The sequence below is a fragment of the Rattus norvegicus genome, chromosome 7, assembly GCF_021556685.1.
Source record: "Rattus norvegicus strain SHRSP/BbbUtx chromosome 7, alternate assembly SHRSP_T2T, whole genome shotgun sequence".
In the NCBI taxonomy this organism is placed as follows: domain Eukaryota; kingdom Metazoa; phylum Chordata; class Mammalia; order Rodentia; family Muridae; genus Rattus; species Rattus norvegicus.
In genome coordinates this window covers 80,307,607-80,329,586 of record NC_141540.1, presented here as the reverse complement: position 1 = coordinate 80,329,586, position 21,980 = coordinate 80,307,607, and the positions used below count along the sequence as shown (strand labels likewise).

The 21,980-nt window shown below is 36.2% G+C and overlaps 1 protein-coding gene across 50 annotated transcripts in view; it reads right to left on the bottom strand.

Annotated features, from left to right (window-relative positions):
• The window catches only part of Rims2 (regulating synaptic membrane exocytosis 2), a 520,587-nt gene that overhangs the window by 114,228 nt on the left and 384,379 nt on the right, over positions 1–21,980 (bottom strand). For 46 of the 50 annotated variants that reach the window (XM_087555408.1, XM_087555415.1, XM_087555422.1 and 43 more), the window contains 1 exon segment: positions 18,570–18,670. The exons of the other annotated variants lie outside the window; for them this stretch is intronic. In XM_087555408.1, the coding sequence (XP_087411534.1) occupies positions 18,570–18,670 (101 nt within the window). 50 annotated transcript variants of the gene reach the window in all.

Below are 21,980 nucleotides of genomic sequence, written 5' to 3'. Positions count from 1 at the left end.
ACTGAGTAAGAGAATACATGTAATGGGCATTCTTTCTTGTTTATTATACACCTTATGCTGAAAAATCTTTATCTAGTCTAGTTTTTCAGAATTTTCTAATCGTAGGTTTTATAAAGCTTTTGAAAAAAAAGTATTCCTTTTGTAAACTACCCACTATGATTTAAAGACTTGTTACTTCGTAAAAATCTGTCAGAAATAGTGGTCCAACACAAATATTTGATGGACACTAACATTTGGGCAATACAAGCCGAACTGCAAGCAGCCATAACATAAACACTCATCATACCCAATGATCTGTCTGTTCCTTCTACGCCTTGCAATTTCTAGCTATATACATTTTTATTTCAAAGTCAGCTCTTCAAATAAATGTAAAATAAAAGGATTGTTTCTAAGATGACATAAAACATTAATAGTAAAATTCATTAATTTAGAAATTCATATAATTAAATTAGATGGCAAATGGATTTTAATCACCACCTTTCAACTTTAAATATTAAAAAGTAATAATTAAGTTATTAAAAACCTGCTGTCTCTTTCTCCAGGAAATGTCTACATAAAGAGAAGGATGGTGTTGATTAGCAAGAGCAAACATTATTCACTTATCATCACTTATTTGGATCAAATTCGGTTCATGAGATTCTTTTTCAAATATATTTATTTAAAAGTACCAGTTTACTTAGGTTACTGAATTGTTTCAATATGTAGAGCCAAGATTTTCTGTTATGTATTCACCTGCACATCTAAATAATATGTGTGAGTAATTGTGATTATCTTTATATTGTTTACTAAATTTATTTAGAGTACATTGAAGTTAGATGTATGGAAAACTTTAATTTTACTCATCTTTTAATAATACTACAATTACAAAAATATTTTTAATTGTTCAATAAATATTGAAGTGTACCTGGGGAACTTTCTCATTTCTATAATTTATAATAAAAGAGATTATCTGCTACTACTTATTTTGAAATATTTCATAACTAGATAGAAAAGAGGTCTAGCATTATACTTTGTATTTGCTTTAGCTCATGAGACCATCACATCCAAATTCAAATAAAAATGAAAAGCTTACTGTAGCAGGAAGTAGAGGCACTAACACAGTCAGTCATCAAGAGCCAGACTTCTTGAGTGAGACTGAGTCACTGGTCTAAACTCTGGCTATAAAAATTACTATATTTACTTTCTTATACAATAGCTTCTCTGAGTGTCTCAGTTTAATTGTTTAAAAAACATAAATCACAACAATGCCTGTATTTGGAACAATATTTGACACATAGCAAGAATTTAAATGGAAAATGAGACAATGTTTTTTAAATATTAGATTTGGAGCTGGGCAGTTCTAAAGGATCGTATGCCTTTAATCCCAGCGTTACAGAGGCAGAGCTTGGGGCCAGCCTGGTTTACAGAGTGAGCTCCAGGACACCCTTGGGGTACACAGAGAAACTCTATATTGAAAAACTGTCTCTACGGGTATCTACGCATGTATACATATTATTACATGTATTACATTATTATATTATTTGGAGACAAGCTGCTCGAGGTCAGGAAAGTATCTTCCTCTGTGTTTCTTAGCAGATAAAGCAGGATGACTATTGCAAATCCGAGGCCGGGTTAGGCTACAAGGAGAGATTCTGTCTAAAAACTTAAAAGGGACTCTCATAGTTTCGTAGAAAATAGCAGATAGTAAAGTACAGTGCATGAAGCATAAGCTCATTAAATGAGAAGGAATTAAAAAGTATAGCTTGTATCAAGAACAGAACATAACTAAAAGCTCTATTTTGATGACATTCTATTATCGACTTAAAACTGTACCATTTTGTTTAATTCCGAGCACCTAACCCTGTTTACCATAGGGATATATGTGCATCTTCATAAATAGATATGTAACAAACAGACTGAGAAACTTAAAAAGTGAGAACAAAACATATTTAAAATTACATCAGTCATGTGTGAGCATGCGCACCTGTGGGCACGTGTGTGTGTGTGTGTGCGCACGCGCGCACGCACACGCACATGTGTGCATGTGCATGTGCATGTACATATGCATGCGTGTGTATTTCTCAATGCCAGAATGTAGGCTGCTGGGCAAAGAGGTCATCAACAGTCTTACCCAGACATGATTCCTATCAACTACAATAATGGTCTACTAGACAAGATGTGACCTCTGATGCAAACATGGCATGGTTGTTAGGGCAGTAACCAATTGTTTTCTCATCAGATTTGAGGGAAGTCATACCCTGTGGCATTACAAACTTAGGCAAGAGTTGGTGGCTATGGGGATCAAGAGCCTTAGTAGGAAACCTACTTTTTGTTTTTATTTTTTTGCTAAAAGAAAATGCTAGCTACTCATTTATATTTAGAGATCAGTGCTGCTCTCAATCCTTGCAATGGACAGAAGCTAATGCGAGAACTCAGCACTGGTACTGAGAATAAGTGTTAATGAAGTGTAATGGTGCATAAAAATACAGTGTGCAAAAGCATCATGTCAACAGTGAAGTCTGGGCCCTAACATTTGTATCACCTCTCCAAGACTCACGGAAGAGGAAATGGAAATAGAAGAGTCGAAGGAATAGAAGATGTGTAGCAAAAAGATGCATTCTGGGCATGACATAACCATTTCACTGAAGGTTTCACTTCAGTTGTGACCCATCCAATCTTGGGACCTTGAAAGTCCTCACGCATGGCGGCATGAATCCTGAGGTTTCACTTATTCATGGGGATTCTTGGCAGTTAGTGGCTGCTGAGGAGACAGGGTATAATTTTCTACCATAGAGCAACTACTGATAAGGTAGTTGTTCATGCTCCAGTAAATAAAATTCTACTTATGTTCATGCAAGCCACACTAATAAAGTTCTGTAGTACACAAAAGGAACGCATGAGAAGGGTGGGAGGAGTTGCACGGATGGGTTTCAGTGGGAGGGGCACTGGAGAGGGCAATGGAAAATAAAAGGAGCTAACATCCATGTGTCCATGGACAACGCTTTCGAAGAATAAAACAGGGAAAAGGGAAGGAGACATTATAAATATACTTAGAATAAAGCAATCACATATACAATTCAATCTCCCCAATTAAAACTATGACCTAATAGCATAGTTCACATCGAAAATGTTTAGTGTATTTTTAATTGAAAGCATGATAAACAAAAATTATAAAATTTAACAGTGTCATAAAAGCAATTCAATTATTATTATATCCCCAAATGAGCTATAAATGTTAATAAGTAAATTGGCTTATTTAGGAAATAGTTGGTGTTGTCTTGGCACTATGCATTAAGTTTTTGAATGATTGTCAGGCAACATACAATTGACAGGTTAACAACGAATGGCCATTATTCTATTTAGTGAAGCAAAGATATAAAGTTAATAATCTCAGCTGAAGATTGCCCTGATTAGAGATCACTAAAAACTGAAAAAGACTGTGAAATTTTACAGGAAATTCACTTTCTTCAGGGTGTTCCAGACTCTTAGGAGTTTCTAAGAGGCCTGGAAAAGTTAATGTTTTTCTATGTGTCTAAAATTAGTGGAAAGTTACTGTAGCTGCAAAAGTCTATTGAAAAGCTTTAAAGCATTAAAATTTTAAGATATAGTTGGTAAAAACTTTAAATAAAAGTTCCATATTCTTCAGTATCCTCACTTGAAGGTTTTGGACAATTAGAGCTAATTTTTTTTCTCTATAGCACTGAAACAACTTTGGTACTCCAATTTTTGTACATGAACTTCTCAGAGGAAAAAAAAAGTTTCCTCAAATAATGCTTGATTTCAATTTAACAAATCTTAGATACTACTTACAAATACTATATACTATAATTCATTGTGCAAAATGCTAGGCTAAGGAACTACTACAAGATGACAAGCAGAAGACATTATCATCATCAGTGACAACAAAGTAAGTTCATGTATCGAGTAACATTTGAAAGAATCTTTAATTACATTTAGGGAGTATGTGATTTGAATGAAATGGTCACCGTTAGCTCATATGTTTGAATACTTGGTCTACAGTTGATGCAACTGCTTGGGAAGGCTTAGGAGGTATAGTCTTGTTGGAGGAGGTGTTGGAGGAGTGGGCTTTGAGTTTTCAAAGGTCCAGGCCATTCCTGATAGCTTTCTCTCTCCTGCTTGTGAATCAAGAAGGAAACTCTCACCTACTGCTTTAGCACCATGCCTGCCTGCCTATGCCTTGTTCTCACCATTATGGTCATGGACTCATTCTCTGAACTAAAACTCACAAATCAACTCTTTCTCCAATTAATTGTTTTGTTTATAGCATCTTATCACAGAAAGCAAACAGTAACTAAGTCAGGAAGGAAAAATCAATCTGTTGACCTAAGACAGGACTAACAACCTTTGGAAGAGCGAGGGAGGTAAAATGTGTGGGCGAGACTTCTGATAGCAGTTTGGGTGCACTGCAAAGAGCAGAGACAAAGCCTACACTGTAGTCAATTAAGGAATCACGTGAGTAGGAGACAACTATAATTTTTGTCACTTTGCTTTTATAACATTGTTTGTTCTTTGAAAATTCCAGGATTATAGTTAATCTCTCACAAGAGTTAATTTTTTTCTCCATGAAGTACTTTGGACACATAAAACCAGCCCTAATTGTCAGGGGCAATTTCGTTAGATGTGACTCCTGTTAAGGATAGTGTGATCTGTATGTGAGAAAGGCAGGGAAAAGCCATAGACACTGGATTTGAATTTAAGATTGGCCTTATAAACAATATCCTCTTTATAAAAAATTACCAATGCCTACACGTTCAAAGGAAAGAACTCTGAAGTAAAGTAGAGCCCACAGAATATCTAGGTCAGGCTGGAAGGGAGCCAAGGGTTGAAATCTTTTTCTGGAGGCTGGTAGACTAATCTGTCTATTTCGGTGATTTTTCAGGCAGAATAGTAATAAAACTAGTTATGTTTATTAGCTGTACACTCATAAAAGGCAGTGCTTTATATAGTACATGCAAATTGTTTTGCTGACACTTTCCAACCATTATGAGGGGCCTTTGCCATGGTTGAAGCCAGAAGGAAGTTGTGTGGGGTGAAATGAATTAAGCTCCAGAGGGTGTGGGGCTCCATAAGGCAAATGTAAACCTTCCCAGCATTTCTCGGTGACCCTAAACTATTTAAGTAAATCTGTGTTACAGGTTTGTCATTTGAGTTTACCTGTCTCTCTGCTCAGAGTCTTATTTATCATTTTTCCTTCCCTGTTTTCCTCATGTCTCCAACTATCTACTTTAATAGATGACAATCTCCTGGAGGAAAACTTTTATTCATGTTGGTGTTCTGCAATCTAGATTCTTGCCTGCAAACAGTAGTAAGTCAACAAATACTCAAAAATGTATATGAACAGAATAATTAGCATTGATGTTGACAATAAGCTAGAGTATTCATGAAGCATCAAATCAAAACATGGGATTTTGTTGTGACAGTACTGGAGTCACTGAAACTTTTCATTTCCATGAAGAGTACAGCTTTCTGGAGAGAAAAATTATAATGTAAAGAGTTTGTTGTTAATTGTGGTATGAAAGTTCCCACCATGGGCTTGGGTATACCTTAGAAGTAGTAAACTTGTTTAGCATGCATGAAACTCCAGGTTTAATCCCTACTAGCTCAAAATAAAATGAAACAAAACCAAACAAATAAAACAATAAAAATTGTGGCTAATTTAATTCATCATGTGGTCAATGTATGCACAGTTGGGCACACCAGTGGGGACAAAGATTAGAAATATGGGCTCTGTTGGCAGGATTTACCAAGAGTTGTAGGAGGGAAAGAGTTGTAGGAGGCAGGATTTACCAAGAGTCGTAAAGGGAAAAATACATCTATAAAATAATAATACAAAGAAATCTTTGGAGCATAACCAGCAATAGCAGCACTAGGTAAAAACCACAATCAAAAAGGAGTCATATAGGCCAGTACCAACTCAAGAACCTGGCTATAATTACTTGGTCTGAAGAAAAATAATTTAGTAAATTATTTTTCCTGAAAGACTTGTAAAGGAAGAACTGTTACCAGTAGGTAATTCTGACTTTCCTAAAGGTCAGGCTCTGTAGGAACTCTGTATTCTGTTCACAGTCAGCTCATGCATGGTTGCAAAGTATCTTTCACTTATTTCCATTAATTCCCCAAATTTCCAGAAGTAAGACCTATGCCGGTTTCTAAAAAGAAGTCCCAGGCTTAGAGAGCTGAGCTTGCTGTAAAGGTCATCAATAAGGAGATTTGCTAACCCAACCCATTTTACTTCTGCACTTATGAACTGTCCTACAATCACTGTGATACCTGTTTGCAAGTCAGTACTTCACGCTTCTCTTGCTTTCCGTCTCTTCCTGACATGCTCTGGGATGGCTTCTCAGATAGCACCATGTGTGGTTTCTCCCCTGTGTTCTTAGACTGTCCTTCCTCAATATTGTTTTCTCCTCAGTTCACTATCCTTATAATTATTTGATACATTTGTCCACAGTTTCCATCTAAATCCTTTTCTTTTCATTATACATAGTATTCCAGGGATGTTCTAATTCATTACTTAGGGGTTAATGACCAAATAATGACTACCAGATCTCTCTCCCATGTCTTGTCCACTTGCCCACTTCTGAATCATATTTGTGCATATTACTAACAGGATATCTCCTGCTTGTGGTATTTACATTCAATACAGCCAAAGACAAGTTTATTCTCTCTTTCTTCAAAACAGCCCTTTCTGATTCTCTCCATTCTTTGTGATAGCCAAAAGGCACAAAACACAATTAGATTTCAAAAAAGGTGGTATATGGATTCTCCACTTTAATCATGAAGTAATATTGGTTACTTGTTAAGGAGACACCGATATCATCTCAATATTTAGCCCCTTGAGAGTAATGAACAGGTTCTTGGCCTTTTTGTATTGGTGAGTACATAATGGCTATTTACTTGTGTCAATTACTGCAGAATGCAAATCCAACATGTTTCCTCCTCCTCCTTTCTTTACTGAACTAGTACAGCTTGATCTTGGTAGTCTAGTAACCAGCAAAACAAAACTTCATTTTCTAGGGTCCCTTACAGCTAGGGTGAAAACTAGACTAGTGTGGCCACTAATGCATGGACAGGAATCTAGAGGATGGGGCTGGAAAAGGCCATTATATTTCTGATTATATGGGTCCAGTCTATTGGGATGGGTGTTGAAATCTCCTTCTCTGGCTGAAATTACTTAGAACACTCAGCTGCAGTAGCAATTCTGTGACTGAAAGGCTCCCTCCAAGAATGGAGCAGAAAGAACACTTAAATAAGTAGTAATTCCAGCTTTTGGCTTGCTCTTTAAACTTTGTGTTAGATGACAAAAACCACGAATTTGCTTTTGTTGTTGCTGTTGCTGGATGAATAGCTGAATGCAAATCTGACCAATTGTGCTGGCTAGGTTTTATCAACTTCACACAAGTTAGAATCATTTTAGAAGACGGAACCTTAGTTAAGAAAATGCCCCCACCCAATTGGTTTGTGGCTAGGCCTGTAGTACATATTGCTGACTGGTGATTGATATAGGAGGACCCAGCACATTGCAGGTGGTACAGGCTGCTGCTGGTGGTCCTGGGCAGTATTAAAAAAGCAGGCTGAGCATGCCACAGAGCAATCTTCCATGGAGTCTGAATCAGGACCTGCCTCCAGACTCCTGTCCTCCTCCTCAGTGATGGAGTATGACTTAAGAGTTGCATTAAACAGACACTTTCCTCCCAAACTTTGGTTGTGGTGTTCATTACAGCAATAGAAGCCAAAGCTAAGACACAGAAATACAACTTCTTCTAGTGTGTTTCTAAAAAACAATTTCTAACCTCATGCCATAAAGACATACTCTAGAAACAATATTAGTGAAAAATAAACATGTAGTCAGATAATTTTGGTTATAATTAAACTATTTTTCCTGTAATAGTTTATGACTACTTCAAGTAGCCATGCAATCTTAAGAAAGTTCTCTGATTTCTTGGAGTCTAGATAAAAACAACAGAGAAAGTAAATTCCTCTTGGGTCAATTTAGCTTCAAATGGACCAAAAATACTTGACTCAATAGCTATTTCTCGTGATATTAGCTCTAGTCTTAGAGGACACCAAAGTTTTGCCCACCATTAAGCTCTCACCTCAAATATGTCACCCTGAAAACCTTGGAACTAGCTATAGACCTGAATAAAGTACTTTCTAATCCCATGTCTCACAAATGAAGAAGCCATTAAACCTGACCTTCTAGTTTATATTGTTATTATGAAAACTGTTAACTATAACTAGTTATATTTGATTCAAAGGAAAGTTTCAAATCAGGAAAAATACCAACCTTTTATTATAACCAGTTAAAGTTTGAGTAATTCTTATGGTTTACAAACAACTTTAGATAATTTATCGTTTCCCTTCCCAAAATACAATTTTAAAACTCTACCTATGTATAGAAAACATATTAATGATCTATATATGATCTACTTGGAATATTAAAAATAGATTATATACTGATTTAGACTTATTTTCCTTCCATTTATTCTCCTGTGAAATTGCAAATGCATATGATTTGAATGTTCTGTCTTACTCTGGAGCTGAAGTCTGCCCTTTTCAGACACTGCAGAGCCCTTAGCCATGTTAATAGAAATAAGCCATTCTCATATGACACAGCATGTCATCTGTTTCTTTTGAGAGCAGAGCCTTACTAAGAAACCATTTCATGCACATCAAAGTCAAGAGAGGGCAGAATAAAATGTCAGCTCTTACTCCAAGCTGAAAGACCCAGACATGAGGAAAGCGCTTCATCAACCAACACGAGTGACAGCTCCCCTAGAAGCTTGGGTCAGAAGCTTTTATGGTCTACACACAACTAAAAAATATCATGAAACTAGAGCGAAATGCATGAGAGGGTAAGCAAAGGGCTTGAAGATGGAGATGGGGAGAGCAGAACATGAGGACATGTGGGACATGAAAGGGGAAAGAAGGCTGGTGTGTGTGTGTGTGTGTGTGTGTGTGTGTGTGTGTGTGTGTGTGTGTACACAAGAGAGGAAGGCTGACAAGATGGCAGTTGGAAGATTAAAAAATACAATTTAAAATAATCATTTTAAAAACATTACAAAGAAATAAAAAGAAACCTGGCCTAACCACAAAAACTTGGAATTGGTTGGAGTTGGTTTTTGTAGCCATCTTTAGGTACTACATGGCTCATTACCTAATTTTTATGATTAGAGAATATTTACATGCTTGAGTAATATATGCGACACTCAGATTAGCTTTCTTAGTCATACCCCAGGTGTGAGGTACCACAGCTAGCATCGCAAGTGTTGCTATAAAGAGTCTCAGCAGCAGGACCTGAGACTCTGAAGCAGGCAGGTACAGAACAAACTTAATGAGCAGGGGTATAAATGGGCCTTTCTTTCAAATACTGATACCTTGGAAGGTACTAGAGAGACCAAGATACTGGGAGGACTACAGCTAAATAATAATCTGAGAACCGCAAGGACATTAGGAAACCTGAAATGCCCTGAGAGTCCCTGTGGTCATGACCTTCAGGCATATGGCAGGCCTGGTGACTCGGGTCCACTGTCCTTTAACCTTCGCATAACAGGAAGAAGGAGGGCCTGCTAGACCTCCAGAGACCACGTGGATGGAGCACTAGTCAAGTCTGCCTGGGTTACAGTAGTAGCCTCTACATAGAACTCCTTGTCTTTACGTTTCATTAGTATTTAAAATATTCTAAATGCCCACATTTGCTCATAATAGTGACTGCCCTAAAAATCTTCAAAACCTACAATATCGTAAATTTGATAAAAATTTAGAAAAGCAGTATAGAAGAATGCAAGAATATAGATATTTGTATCCTTAAAAATATGTGCTAAAATAATGTAAACAGTTAAATATTACATATAATTTAAGTAATGTAAATAAGCATAAAATAAAATGACTAACATATACTTAATGGTAACACAGAAAGTTCCTCATAATCAGATCCAGCTAATTTTCCATTATTTTATCCTAAATAAAATATACCTGATTCTTATATATTTCTACCTTAATATACTACCACTGGCTGTCCTCCAGTGTCTTCTATGCTCAAGAGCTTCTTAGCTGTAAGTTGCCCTGTATCTAACACGTCCTTTTCTTTATGCAGTACAAAGCTTATTAACAGGAATCTCCAAGTCGCTGACTGCTTTGCTCTCAGTCTCAAGTGGCTTTGCTAACCACATGGCCTGTTGATCTCACATGGCTCTTCCCTATGAGCATTAATTGTGCTTACCCATTTCCATGCTTGGATTGTGGAATGCTGGATGGATGCCTACTCCCCTCGCCTCTTTCCTCTGCTCCCTTCCCTGCCACTCATCTGTCCGTCTTTCCCTCCCTCCTGTCCTCCCTTCATTGCTCACTCTTTCCTTCAGATGCTACCTCTCTGCAGATTTTTTCTTGAATGCTGCAGCACACATTCTAGCTGCAGGGACATGCAGGCATGCAGCTTTGAGTTGCAGGTAAGAAGAAGGCACCACACAACAAGGTAGCAAATACGTTCCCATGTGCAAAAAAGGATTCAGAGAACTCTGCTTGCTTTAAAAAGCAGAGGAAAGTCAGCTGGCACTGAAGTATACTTTTATTCCTTTTACTACTGTCATTAAGAACAACACAGTGCTTTCAGGCATCCTCACGGGCTCAGTGAGAAACAGGCGTCTAACAAACTGACCATGACCATTCTTGACATATTAATGTCTTTCTGTTCCTCTTCATTTAAGATATTAAAAAATATTATCTTTTAGGACACTAAAAGAAACAAAGTGGAATTAATTATAGTTTAAAGTATTAGGTTGGTATGCTGTTTAGAATAAAGATTTTCTTTCCTGTTTGCTAGTTAGAAAAGAATTCATGTGGAGTGATGCATATAATCAGAATACAATGACAGTACTAGAATCACTTGACTTACAAGTGCAATAAGATAATTTTAAGAAAGTAAAGACAAAATAACCGAAGAGTGGAGCTATAAGAACAACCTTGAGAAAGGAGGCGTTTGCACACTACTGAAGCAGGCGTGTGCGTGCACGCTGTCAGAGAAGTCCGAGGACATTTTTGCAAGGACCAGTTTTCCTTTCCAGCATATGGGTTTCTGGGATAAGAATTAGGTCCCATCTTAGTGGCAAATGCCCCTAACTGCTCAACCATCCCACGAAGAAGAAATCACTTCCTCATGATTCAGGTGATTTGTGGGTGGACAGAAATGGAGTCAATCTTAAGAAGTAAAAGTATCTATTATGTCTGTGCCCTGGGGAATTCCAGCTTGCTCCTATTCCTAACCACAGAAAAGCCCTGAAATACTTAATCATAGAGCCAAGCACACTTCTGAGCACTCTCATACAGGCAAAGGGTAGGGGGAAGGCCGGGTGTGGGATAGGGGTTTGGTGGAGGGGGTAACCGGGAACTGGGATATCATGAGATGGGGGGGTTGGTGGAGGGGGTAACTAGGAAGTAGGATATCATTTGAGATGTAAACAAATGGAATGATTAATAAAAACAAAAACAAAAACAAGAATGAAAGGAAGTTGTATTGACCTAATGGTTTTAGCCAATATATTGAAATCAAGTTTAATTTAAAGTCTTAAAAATCACTCCTATCTCACATGCTATGATAATAAGTACTGGGTCTAATGCTACATAATAATTATAATAATTGCACATAGCATTTATAAACTTATACTTCACAGTGATACATACTGTCACCTGCCAGAAGTTCCCTTCTTTCATGTGAGACATATTCTAAGCTTTTAAAAGCTTCCTTCTTTCATGTGAGACATATTCTAAGCTTCCAGAAGATTCCTTCTTCCATGTGGGACATTCTAAGCTTTCATTATACTGTTTTCAGGTTTGTATATTATTTTAAAATCCACAAAGCTGATGAAATAGAAATAATCACATTTCCAAATGTTTAGAAAAACATTAGCAGACTTTGACCTAATACATATAAAAATTACAGTTTCTGCTGGTCTCATAGGGACTTTATATAACAAATCAAAACTATAGGTATATTTAAAGTATAATTATTCATATTAAATTGAAATTACATGCAGATGATTCCATAGTGACCTAGATGACTGACTGACTAAAGGTTCAAGTTTATTAAAACTTACCCATAAATTATTATATGCAGAAATTATTCCTAAATATTATATACATAATTATCATCTCTAAATCATATTCTAGCATAAGTATCAAAATTATGTAGGCTCAAGGATTTCTGAGAATACTTTTAATAAAATTAAATAAATAAAATCTATACATTTTAAGGGAAAATATATTTCCAACTTAATTTTGGAAACTAGGCCATGAGATTAAATGAAGTGTTTAATTACTGACGAGACTTCGTAAAAGTCAAGTGTTAACTCATGGTCTTTGCATGGCTGTCTCCAAAGTAGGAAATGTATGTGTAGCACTTCATAGATTATGATACACTCAACTTTTAGATAAAAAGTAATAGATATTGTAAAGAATGTTAATTAATTTATCTCAAGTTTTCTCATGTAACAAAATCAGAACCCTAAATTACCTTCTAGCATTCTTATCACTAACTCTGAATGAAAATCAATAACCATATCCTTTTATTTTTAAACCTTATATAACAGCACATCTATTCTCTTTCTTGGAGAATTTCCTTACCCTTATATTGGTACAAACTGCTAAAACAGTCATTACTTTCAAAAACTTTCCCAAAGCATGCTTTTAGCTTATTTTAGCTTGATAAAAGGCCTCATCCAGCAGCTGACAGGAACAGATGCAGAGACCCACAGCCAAACACTAGGCAAGGGAAGCTCTCAGAAGGGGAGATTGCAGGAGCCAGAGGGGCCAAGGATGGGAGAATACAGCCCACAGAATCAAATAAGCAGGGTTCATCAGGGCTCACAAAGACTGAAGTGACCACAAAGGACCCTGTATGAGTGTGAGCTATACCTTATACTCACTTAGCTGTGTGTTCTCATGGGACTCCTAATAGTGGGGGTGAGCGCTGTCTTTGATTCTTATGCCTGCTCCTGGGGCCCTTTACTTCCTCCTGGATTGCCTCATCTAGCCTTGATATGAGCATTTGTGCCTCGTCTTAGTGTGACTTCTTATGCTATGTTTGGTTGATATCCCTCAGAGGCCTGCTCCTTTTTTGAAGGGAAATGGAAGTGGAGTACATCTGGGATGGAGGAGAGGTGGGATGGGAGGACTGGGAAGAGTGGGGGGTCAACTGCAGTCAGAATGTAATGTATGAAAGAAGAAAAAAAGAAAAAATAGTTTAGCTTGCCTTCAATATCCACATCCATGTTCATTCATAAAAATTCAAAAATGCATATTTTCATAAGAAAGACAAGAAATAGGAGATAAACAGACTGTAGGACAAAACACAAGTAACCAGCAGGTACTCAGTGCATGACTGGCTCAGAGGGCACATATGTTCTCATGTGTTTTTTCGACAATCTTCCTGTGCATATCTCTTAATTTTATAATTGCTTGGCAGTTTCATGTTATCTACATAACAAATGCTGGTCACCGCCACCCCTATGCCCGTCGTTCATCTGACACTTTCCTTCTTCCCAAGCAGTCCTCCCCTACCTTCACACCTCTCTTGTATTTGACCCACTGAGTCTATTTATAGTTTCTTGCCTAGAGTGGGTGGGAGGTTACTCAATAGAACAAGGGCACCTGACCAATGCCCACATCACTAAAGAGAATGACACCCTCCTTCCCAGCCTCTAACTGCTATCAATGCCTCAGAAAGTGTTAGGTCTCGAGAGCACCTTGCCCGTCCATGAAAAGGTTAAGAAACCCATTGCTGTGTGTTGAGGTTCGGTCTGTTGCTGTATATTGTAATGCTAAAGGTTGGCCCCCAAGACCTAGTTGCCCCAGAGATAAGAGAGTTCTCACATAGACCAAGGGATGTTGCAATGTTATTTCTAATTGGTAAACAGAGATGCCAACTGCCAACAGCTCACAGAAGAGACATAGGTGGGGTTTAGGATCCTGGGCTGGAGGTCTGAGGAGGTGCAGCAGGAGAGGAGGAAGAGGAGGAAGATAAAGTCGAGTGGGTTAGGAGTCAAGACAGATAGCTTTGAGGGCTAGTAAACTGGAGTTAAGAGCAATTCTGATGAAACATAGTAAATAATCACTCAGGGTAATCGAGAGGAAATGGGTTTTAATAGCATAGAGGGTAGGAATCTGGCCAGCTCTAGTGTTGATTAAAGCTTATTGTAAATAATAAGGTTGTGTGTGTCTTTTATTTGGGAACTAAAGGGTCAAAGGTAGCCCCAGTCTGGGATTAAAGCTTTCGACACACGCATGAGCATTTCATGTCTGCAGCGTGTGTGCATCAACACTTGATCTCACTACACTACATGGCGTGGCACTGCCTGTCTCACTGCATTCCTTCTTTACTTTTCATTTACTTTTCATACAAATCCTGGAGCACATTAAGCAAGACTTCTTTCCTTTCTGTGGTCCACATCAGTTGTTAGCAAACATCAATTTGGTCACATTTGGAGAAACAAATGTGGAAGCATAGAAGAGTAACACTCTTCTTTTTGCTGGAGGTAAAATAAAACTGTGTCCATGTTCTTAGGCAGCACAGGCACAGACTGTGCTTGTACGGACTGAAGCTGCCCCACAGGCCAAGGCTTTTCTCTGCAGGAAGCTAAATTTTATTTAAAACCTTTCTTTGATTAGTTTTTAGGAACATTTTATTTACTAAAAAATAAGAAAATGCAATTTGGATGCCATTTTATACTGTGCTACAAAAATGTAAGCTGTTGTTTCAGCCATTTCAAACAACTTATTCATAACAAAATATTCTTTTAATGCACCCTTCCTCTAATTGTGACTATATGGCTGGAGATAGAAATCAATAAATACCATGATAAAACAAGTCTTTGCCTGAATATCAGCATCAAACTCAGACTAAAAGAATCATACTTGAATGTGATTTTAGAGTTAAGAAAAACTAAAGTGAACTTCAAGGAAGAAATTCAGAATATTTTCTAAGTAATTTGAGAGGACAGCTAAGAAAACAGGGAAAAAGGGAGAAATAAAAAGTAACAAAATCAACTAAAATGTTCAAAATAATATAGCTTCAGACACTGACTTTTAGATCATTACCCACATTATAATAAAATATACCTTTCATACTGTATGCAAGTGTTAATCTGTTTTATATGTATTTTGTGTGTGTGTGTGTGTGTGTGTGTGTGTGTGTGTGTGTGTGTGTGTGTACCTGTACATTTTCATGTGCACACATTACCTTCCTGGTATGTGTAAGTGCCTTAAAGGGTCCTTGGACTTTCTAGAACTGCAGTGGTTGTAAACCAGTGTGTAGATGCTGGGAGACAAACTTAGGTCTTCCAACATGTACATGCTACTGGTCTCTGGGCCATTTTTCCAGTCCCTCAAATGTTAATTTAAATGATCATTAGCTAATTTGTAGAGCTATGCTGTGGTCTGAACTGAATTGCTTCCAAATCTACATGTATACGGCAGTGTCTCAGAATATGACTGCATTAAAGGGCAGGGACTTTAAGGAGGTGAGGAAAATAAAATGAGACCATTTGCCTGAGCCCTAACCGAGGGGGACTGATGTCTTAGAGAAATAAGTGATCAGGACATAGCACAAAGCAAGAGAAGAGACCCAAAGAAAGGCAACACTCAGTTATTATATGTCTAAATAGTTAAAAAACACTTTATATTGAATTGTTTTAAAAATGATACAAGATGAAAATACAGCTAATTCAAAACTGAAATGTTATGTTTAGATATCTAAGTCTTCATGCTATTTGATATTTAATTGTGAAAGATTATGCTACTTCATCATCATATAAATCTCAGGTCAACTATAATGTGTGCTGCTAAGTTTCATCGACAAATTACATGTTTCTGAGTCAATGAGAAAAACACTGATTTTGGAGAAGAAAAATAAGTGAATCAATAAATCACTGCCAAGAATGGAAGGCTTAATCACGTTCATGTTAAGAGAATCCCAGAGCATGAAACTTGGATTCTCTCTGAGGGAATTCTTCTCTGAGGAAAAAGCCTGCGAAAATCTTTGATGAACTAGAAATCACATGTACACCTTCTCTTATATTCTTATTACAAATACTTTCTTCTTCCAATTCTGAGAACACCAGTCTAATATTTAATATGCTGAACACAGAGCTTTGTACACCATCATTGACACTGCGGGATTATAGCTCACAGTGTAGCATGTGTTAAATGCCTACAGCTTTGAGTCTCATGTGAGTTGTCTCAGACTTGGAGCACTGGATTAGGTGTGACATTTTCTGACTTACTGGATGGTGACACTCAATTTTCTAACCTTCCTCTGCTTTGTAATGGAACTCACGCAGCTTCTTTACATTGTAACTGTACATAAGCTACTTCCTATTTTATATGCTATTTCCTCATCATTCTATATTTCATAACAGTAAGCAACCTAACTTTTATAATTTAGAACACAAAATTATTCAATATTTATTTCTAACAGTAGATAAATATACCTTCTATATTTTGCCACAGGCTACCAATATAACAGTCAAAAATCTAACTTTATTTTATAACAGTTGATTACCTAACATTCAATACTTAATTGCAGTTCCTTTATAAGATAATTTTGGGGGGAATTGGATATAACATATAAAAACATATAACTCAATAGTAGTTTTTGTTAAGTGGCACTTAGAGAAAACCAAAATGGATAAAGACCATAGGTATAATGCCTCTCGTTAAAAAGAAAACATGATTCTTAAAATGTCTTTCAACTTAAAAAGCTATTAATATGAAAGCTAAAAAGAACATAATTTTCATTGACAAAAACCACTCTGCATTTTTTCTTTAAAAGAGAAAGGTTAACCTAGGAATGACTGGGAGACAGGCCACTAAGGAAAGACAGCCCCACATTAGGAATGAGTGCAATTGTATCTTAGTGGCTGGATTGTATGTTGGAGTGAGGTGAGTATAAAGTCCTAGCAGCAGAAAAAAGGAATGCTATGGTTGTTGTCATGCATGGTAAACTAGCCAAACTCCAAAGGGTAAGACAATTCACTCTCAAAATAAAAAATCCAATTTTCAGTATTATTCATGTCTGGCTTCTAGCCAACAACTCTTTCCACTAAAAAATCTAAATTTCGGAATCACTTCACTTTTGAACAAAAGTTTTAAAACTTAGTATACATCAGCATTGCCTGATGGGGATCCCATGGACATGACACAGGCAGAGAATTGTGTATGTAAAATGTGCCCAGGTCTTTGCCTGTACTCTGGTATTGTACTTAGAAAATTATGCAGTTATCTTGCTCAGTATTATTAGTTTTTTGTCAGTACTTCATCTTTCTCCAAACCTTAAAGGGTCAAAAGTTATAAAAATTTGAAGTCCTTAAACATTCATTTACTAAAGAGTAGTGTAGATTTCAAACTTGAGGTTTGGAAAACAAAACTCTTAGCTATAGCATCTTTTTGCTCCAAGACACTGAAACAAACTTGTCAGGTATTTTAAATAAGAACCATTTTTATTGCTTCTTAAGGACTACTAATTAATTGTTTATAGTTTTAAAAACAAGGTCTCTCTGTGTAGCCCTAGCTGTCCTGGAACTCACTTTGTAGAGCAGGCAGACCAGGAATTCACATAGATGGGCCTGTCTTTGCCCCTGAGTGCTGGACCTGGGGCTTATTGATCCTTATGTGAGTGATGCCACTCACTGAGCAAGCGTCTTCCTTATCCGCTATTGCTTGACTGTTTTACGTATCTGGCTGTCTGTAAATGGTGCTAATGCTTGTTTCCCAGGCATCCCACACTCTAGAAAGTGTTCTGTCAGTTAGATAAGCCCCACGCCTCTGGTGCTGCCTCTTCGTGTGTGTGTCACGGTGCACACCTTGCTCACTGCCGTTGCCTTGAAGGCTACCTCTCTCTTGCCTTATGTTGACTTTGTTTCCATGAGACTCTCCTCTAAAATATGGTATTATTGAGAATATGATATGTAATCATCATATTAGACAGGCTACCCATGTTATACAATAATGTGATCCTAAAAATGCCTTTAAAAACTTCAAACCCCTGAAGACTATGATAAATAAAGTAACACTCTTAATTTTCTACCTGCCTATACCTCTTATCTCAACATATAACCAGAAAATAATTTGAAAATATGCTTGCTAAAATACCTTTTGAACTAATGAAACCTCATAAGTACATGTTTGCTCCAATAAATCAGTAATAAAGCAGATTTAATTAGAATACTGAAAGAGGAAACATAAAACAGAAAAAGATGTATTGGAAAAACACACAGGATGATGATGGAAGAATTGCCTAGACATTTTTGAAGGTATACAAATTTTATAAAACGGAACAAATGTAAAAGCTCCTGTCTTTAGACTTTTAACTTAGATGTTATATAGTAATGTGTTTCCAGTAAGGAGAAGCATATCCCTAAGAGCCGGTACACAAACACCATACATTGTAGAATTTACTATCACTGGGCCATTACATTATATGTTTGTGTCTGACTCATCTATATTCAGTCGTCTGAAAAAAATCTAGCAGCTTCATAAGATCGACTACTTTACAACTTTTAAAAAGAAAATTGTCTTGCCTTCGAATGGTAATCTTGTTCCAGTCTGGGATCTGATCCGGCTACCTGTTTGTATTTGTTAAGTTTCATTTGGCGATTTCTCTCCTCTATATCCATAGCACCTATCAAGTAGAAAAAAACCCATAAAATTAATATTTAGTTCTTACTTGTGAATCCTAATTAGGATGTATAAAAGAAGAAATGTGAAGCTGATAAACTATGTTCACTCAAAGTATTTGAAATAAATTAAAGTAGTATTGCCTTTGCTTTAAGTTAAACTATGCATTTTTGGTAAATAAAAACATAACTATTATATATATGTTTACATAATTTGAATATGAATAAAATATACTTGCTTTAAAAGAAAAGATAACTAGTAGAAAACATTGGCCCAAATGTGTCCAGAAGAATATATTTGATAGCATACAAATTTGGCACGAGAACTTTCGCGTTTAACTCATCATGTAAATTAAACTGGTCTGAAAATTGTTTCTACCTGTTTCAGTGCAATTTAAAACTGCATTTTAAAACTATTGTCATATAACTAGACTGTGTTAAAGCAAGTCATCCTAGAATACATTATAGGTTTACTTATCAGAAATTTTTGAATTTGAAATTTCAATAAGTAAAATTAAGAAAAAAGTTTATGGAACGCACTTTTGATGAAACCACAATGGTAAATGTAAAAAGTACTATTGAAATGAACTAAAAATAGATTATAAAAAAGGAGAAAAATGAATGGTAAAAAATTAGTATCCTCAGTACCTGTTACCATTTCAAGAAAAAAATCAATTTTAGATATCAAAGTGGTCTTTAAAACCCCTGACTGAAATTAAAAACTAAATTCAATTAGTCAACCCTAACAAATATAAAAAGTATACTTATAGGAAGATCATATTTTTCATAACTGTACACACTGAAAAAACAAATTTTCATAAATATATATACAATGAAAAACACATATGAAGACAATGGACTTAATGGGCTCAACTGGTGGGTATAGTAACACATTGTTATGTAAATTTATAAGCACTGCATATGTAGACAGGAATGTAAAAACACAGATACATACCCTTTGCTCAAGACCATAACTTTAAAACCAAAGTAAAGATATCTAGTCAAAAATGTACCTATCAAAATAAACATCTAATACTTACCCGATTATTATTAATAATAATAATAATGTGATTGAAAATATAACAACACATTTGGCAGTTACAGAATCGTCTCATAAGCCAGTTTTTAAAAATTCATTTAAAAAAATTACCTATGCACTGTAAAAAACTCATTATATATCGGTAAGTCTTATTAGTAAGAAATCTAAAGTGAAGATTGTTTAAAGATAAAAGGGAACACAATTTCCCAGAAAGATTAACAAAGTCTTAGCTAACAGTCTCCATAAAGAATTAAATGATATGGCCTGTAAATATATTATCACACTGATGTTGTGTTATGAGACAGGTTTAGGCTGATCTTAACCTTCTGTCTCAGGTTCCCAAATGATGGTATTACTTCTGTTTTTATGCCATCAAACTTAAATAAATTAATCAGAAAGTGGTCAACAATTTATTAAGATAGTCATTTAATAACTATGCATGTTAATATTGCAGAAAAACTGAAGGATATATTAAGACATATGAATATCTGTGATATATTACAAGTATAATACCCATTAGTTCATTAACTACACCTGTAAAATTGTTCCTACCTCAAGAAATACTCTGACATAAAACATTTATTTCCCAACAGCAAAAGAACAAAAAGTTAGCCCTGGATGAAAAAAATATGTGTAGTGAAAAGATGATATTAGCAAATACTGTCTGGGAAAATTCATTTAAAATGATGCATGCTGCTATCAGGATAGAAGACAGAGTGTTACATAGAAATATTACTAATTGAAGAGGAAACTTAAGCACATGTAGAAGACATAGAATGTACATAACATAAACATATGCATTTTCTAATATTTAGACTGTTTTATATGTCAAACTTTTATGGTACCTGCATTGAGTTCCTTCTGATGACTAGGACACATGTGACACATAGGGTGGGTTAGCCAACTTATAAAGAGAATAATAATAATAATAATAATAATAATAATATACATTGTGTATTTGTGCCTGAACATGCATTTGTATGCTTGGTCTTGTAGTGGAATGTTCCTTTGCATGAGTGCATGGGTGTACGTATGCATGTTTAAATCACAGGGTAACCTCTGGAATCTTTCTGCAGATACTGCATACCTTGCATTTATAAGACAAGAGTTTCTCATTGGCCTGAACTCACCTGTTAAGCTAGGCTGCAAGGCCAATGAGCCTCAGAGGTCTATCTGCCTGTCTCTGACACTCCAATGATAGGCATACAAGCACAGGGAATCATTTGTGGCCTTTATTTCTCGTTTAACTTGGGTAACAGTGATGAAACTAGGAGCCTCACTCCCTTGGGGTTTATAGAATAAGCTATCCTTTTCAGTTTATGGAATAAGCTATCCTTTTCCGTCCTACATTGCAGATCTTTTGTGTGCACCTTAACTTAGCTGCAATGCGATATGAAAGCAGTTAAAGGCAACATCTACATAAAGGACTGTGGTTGTGTTCTAGTAACAAACCCACTGCAAGCAACGTAGGAAGGCATTTCTTCTAGAATCAAGAAGGAAAAATGGAGTGTCATCTCACCATTCCTGTTCAACACATCAAATAAACATCAACGAAATTTTAGCCAGAACAATTAGGCAAGAGAGCAAAATAGAACACAGCAAAAAGGGGAAGCTGCATCACACCTGTTTGAAGATGGTCTGATACTGTCAGTGAAAAACCCTCAAGACCCTCTCAGGACTAGAGGAGATAAATGCAGAAAAGAAACCAAAATCAACATAAAAATTAGTTGATTTTCTACATACAACAATTACAAACTCATTTAGACAAAAAACATAAAAGAACACCATTTGCAGTAGCATCTAGAGATTAAAATAAAATACCTAAGAATAAAAATATCATGGAAGGAAAGGTTCCTACAATGAAAATGACAACACATTAAAAAAAGGAAAAGAAAGAAAAACTGAAGACAATCTGGTATGCGGAAAACCTTCCATGTTTATACATATATATATATTAAAAGTGGCGACACACTGCCCCACTGAAAATTCAATGTAATCCTCAAGAAAATACCATTGTACCCCTTCACAAGTTAGAAAGGAAAGAAGCTGAAACAAACAAAGAAACACCAAATTTAAGTAGAAACAAAATAAAGCTAAAAATTTACAAAAGCAATCAGGAGCAAAACAAACAAAGCCCATATCTGATTTCAAAGTGGATAAAGATAGCAGATCAGGACAGATGTGTAAACCATGGAGTAGAAGACTCAGAACTGAATCAATGCAGTAGTAGCTGATTCTTGACAAGCACCCCCAAACACTTATCAGACAAACAGTGC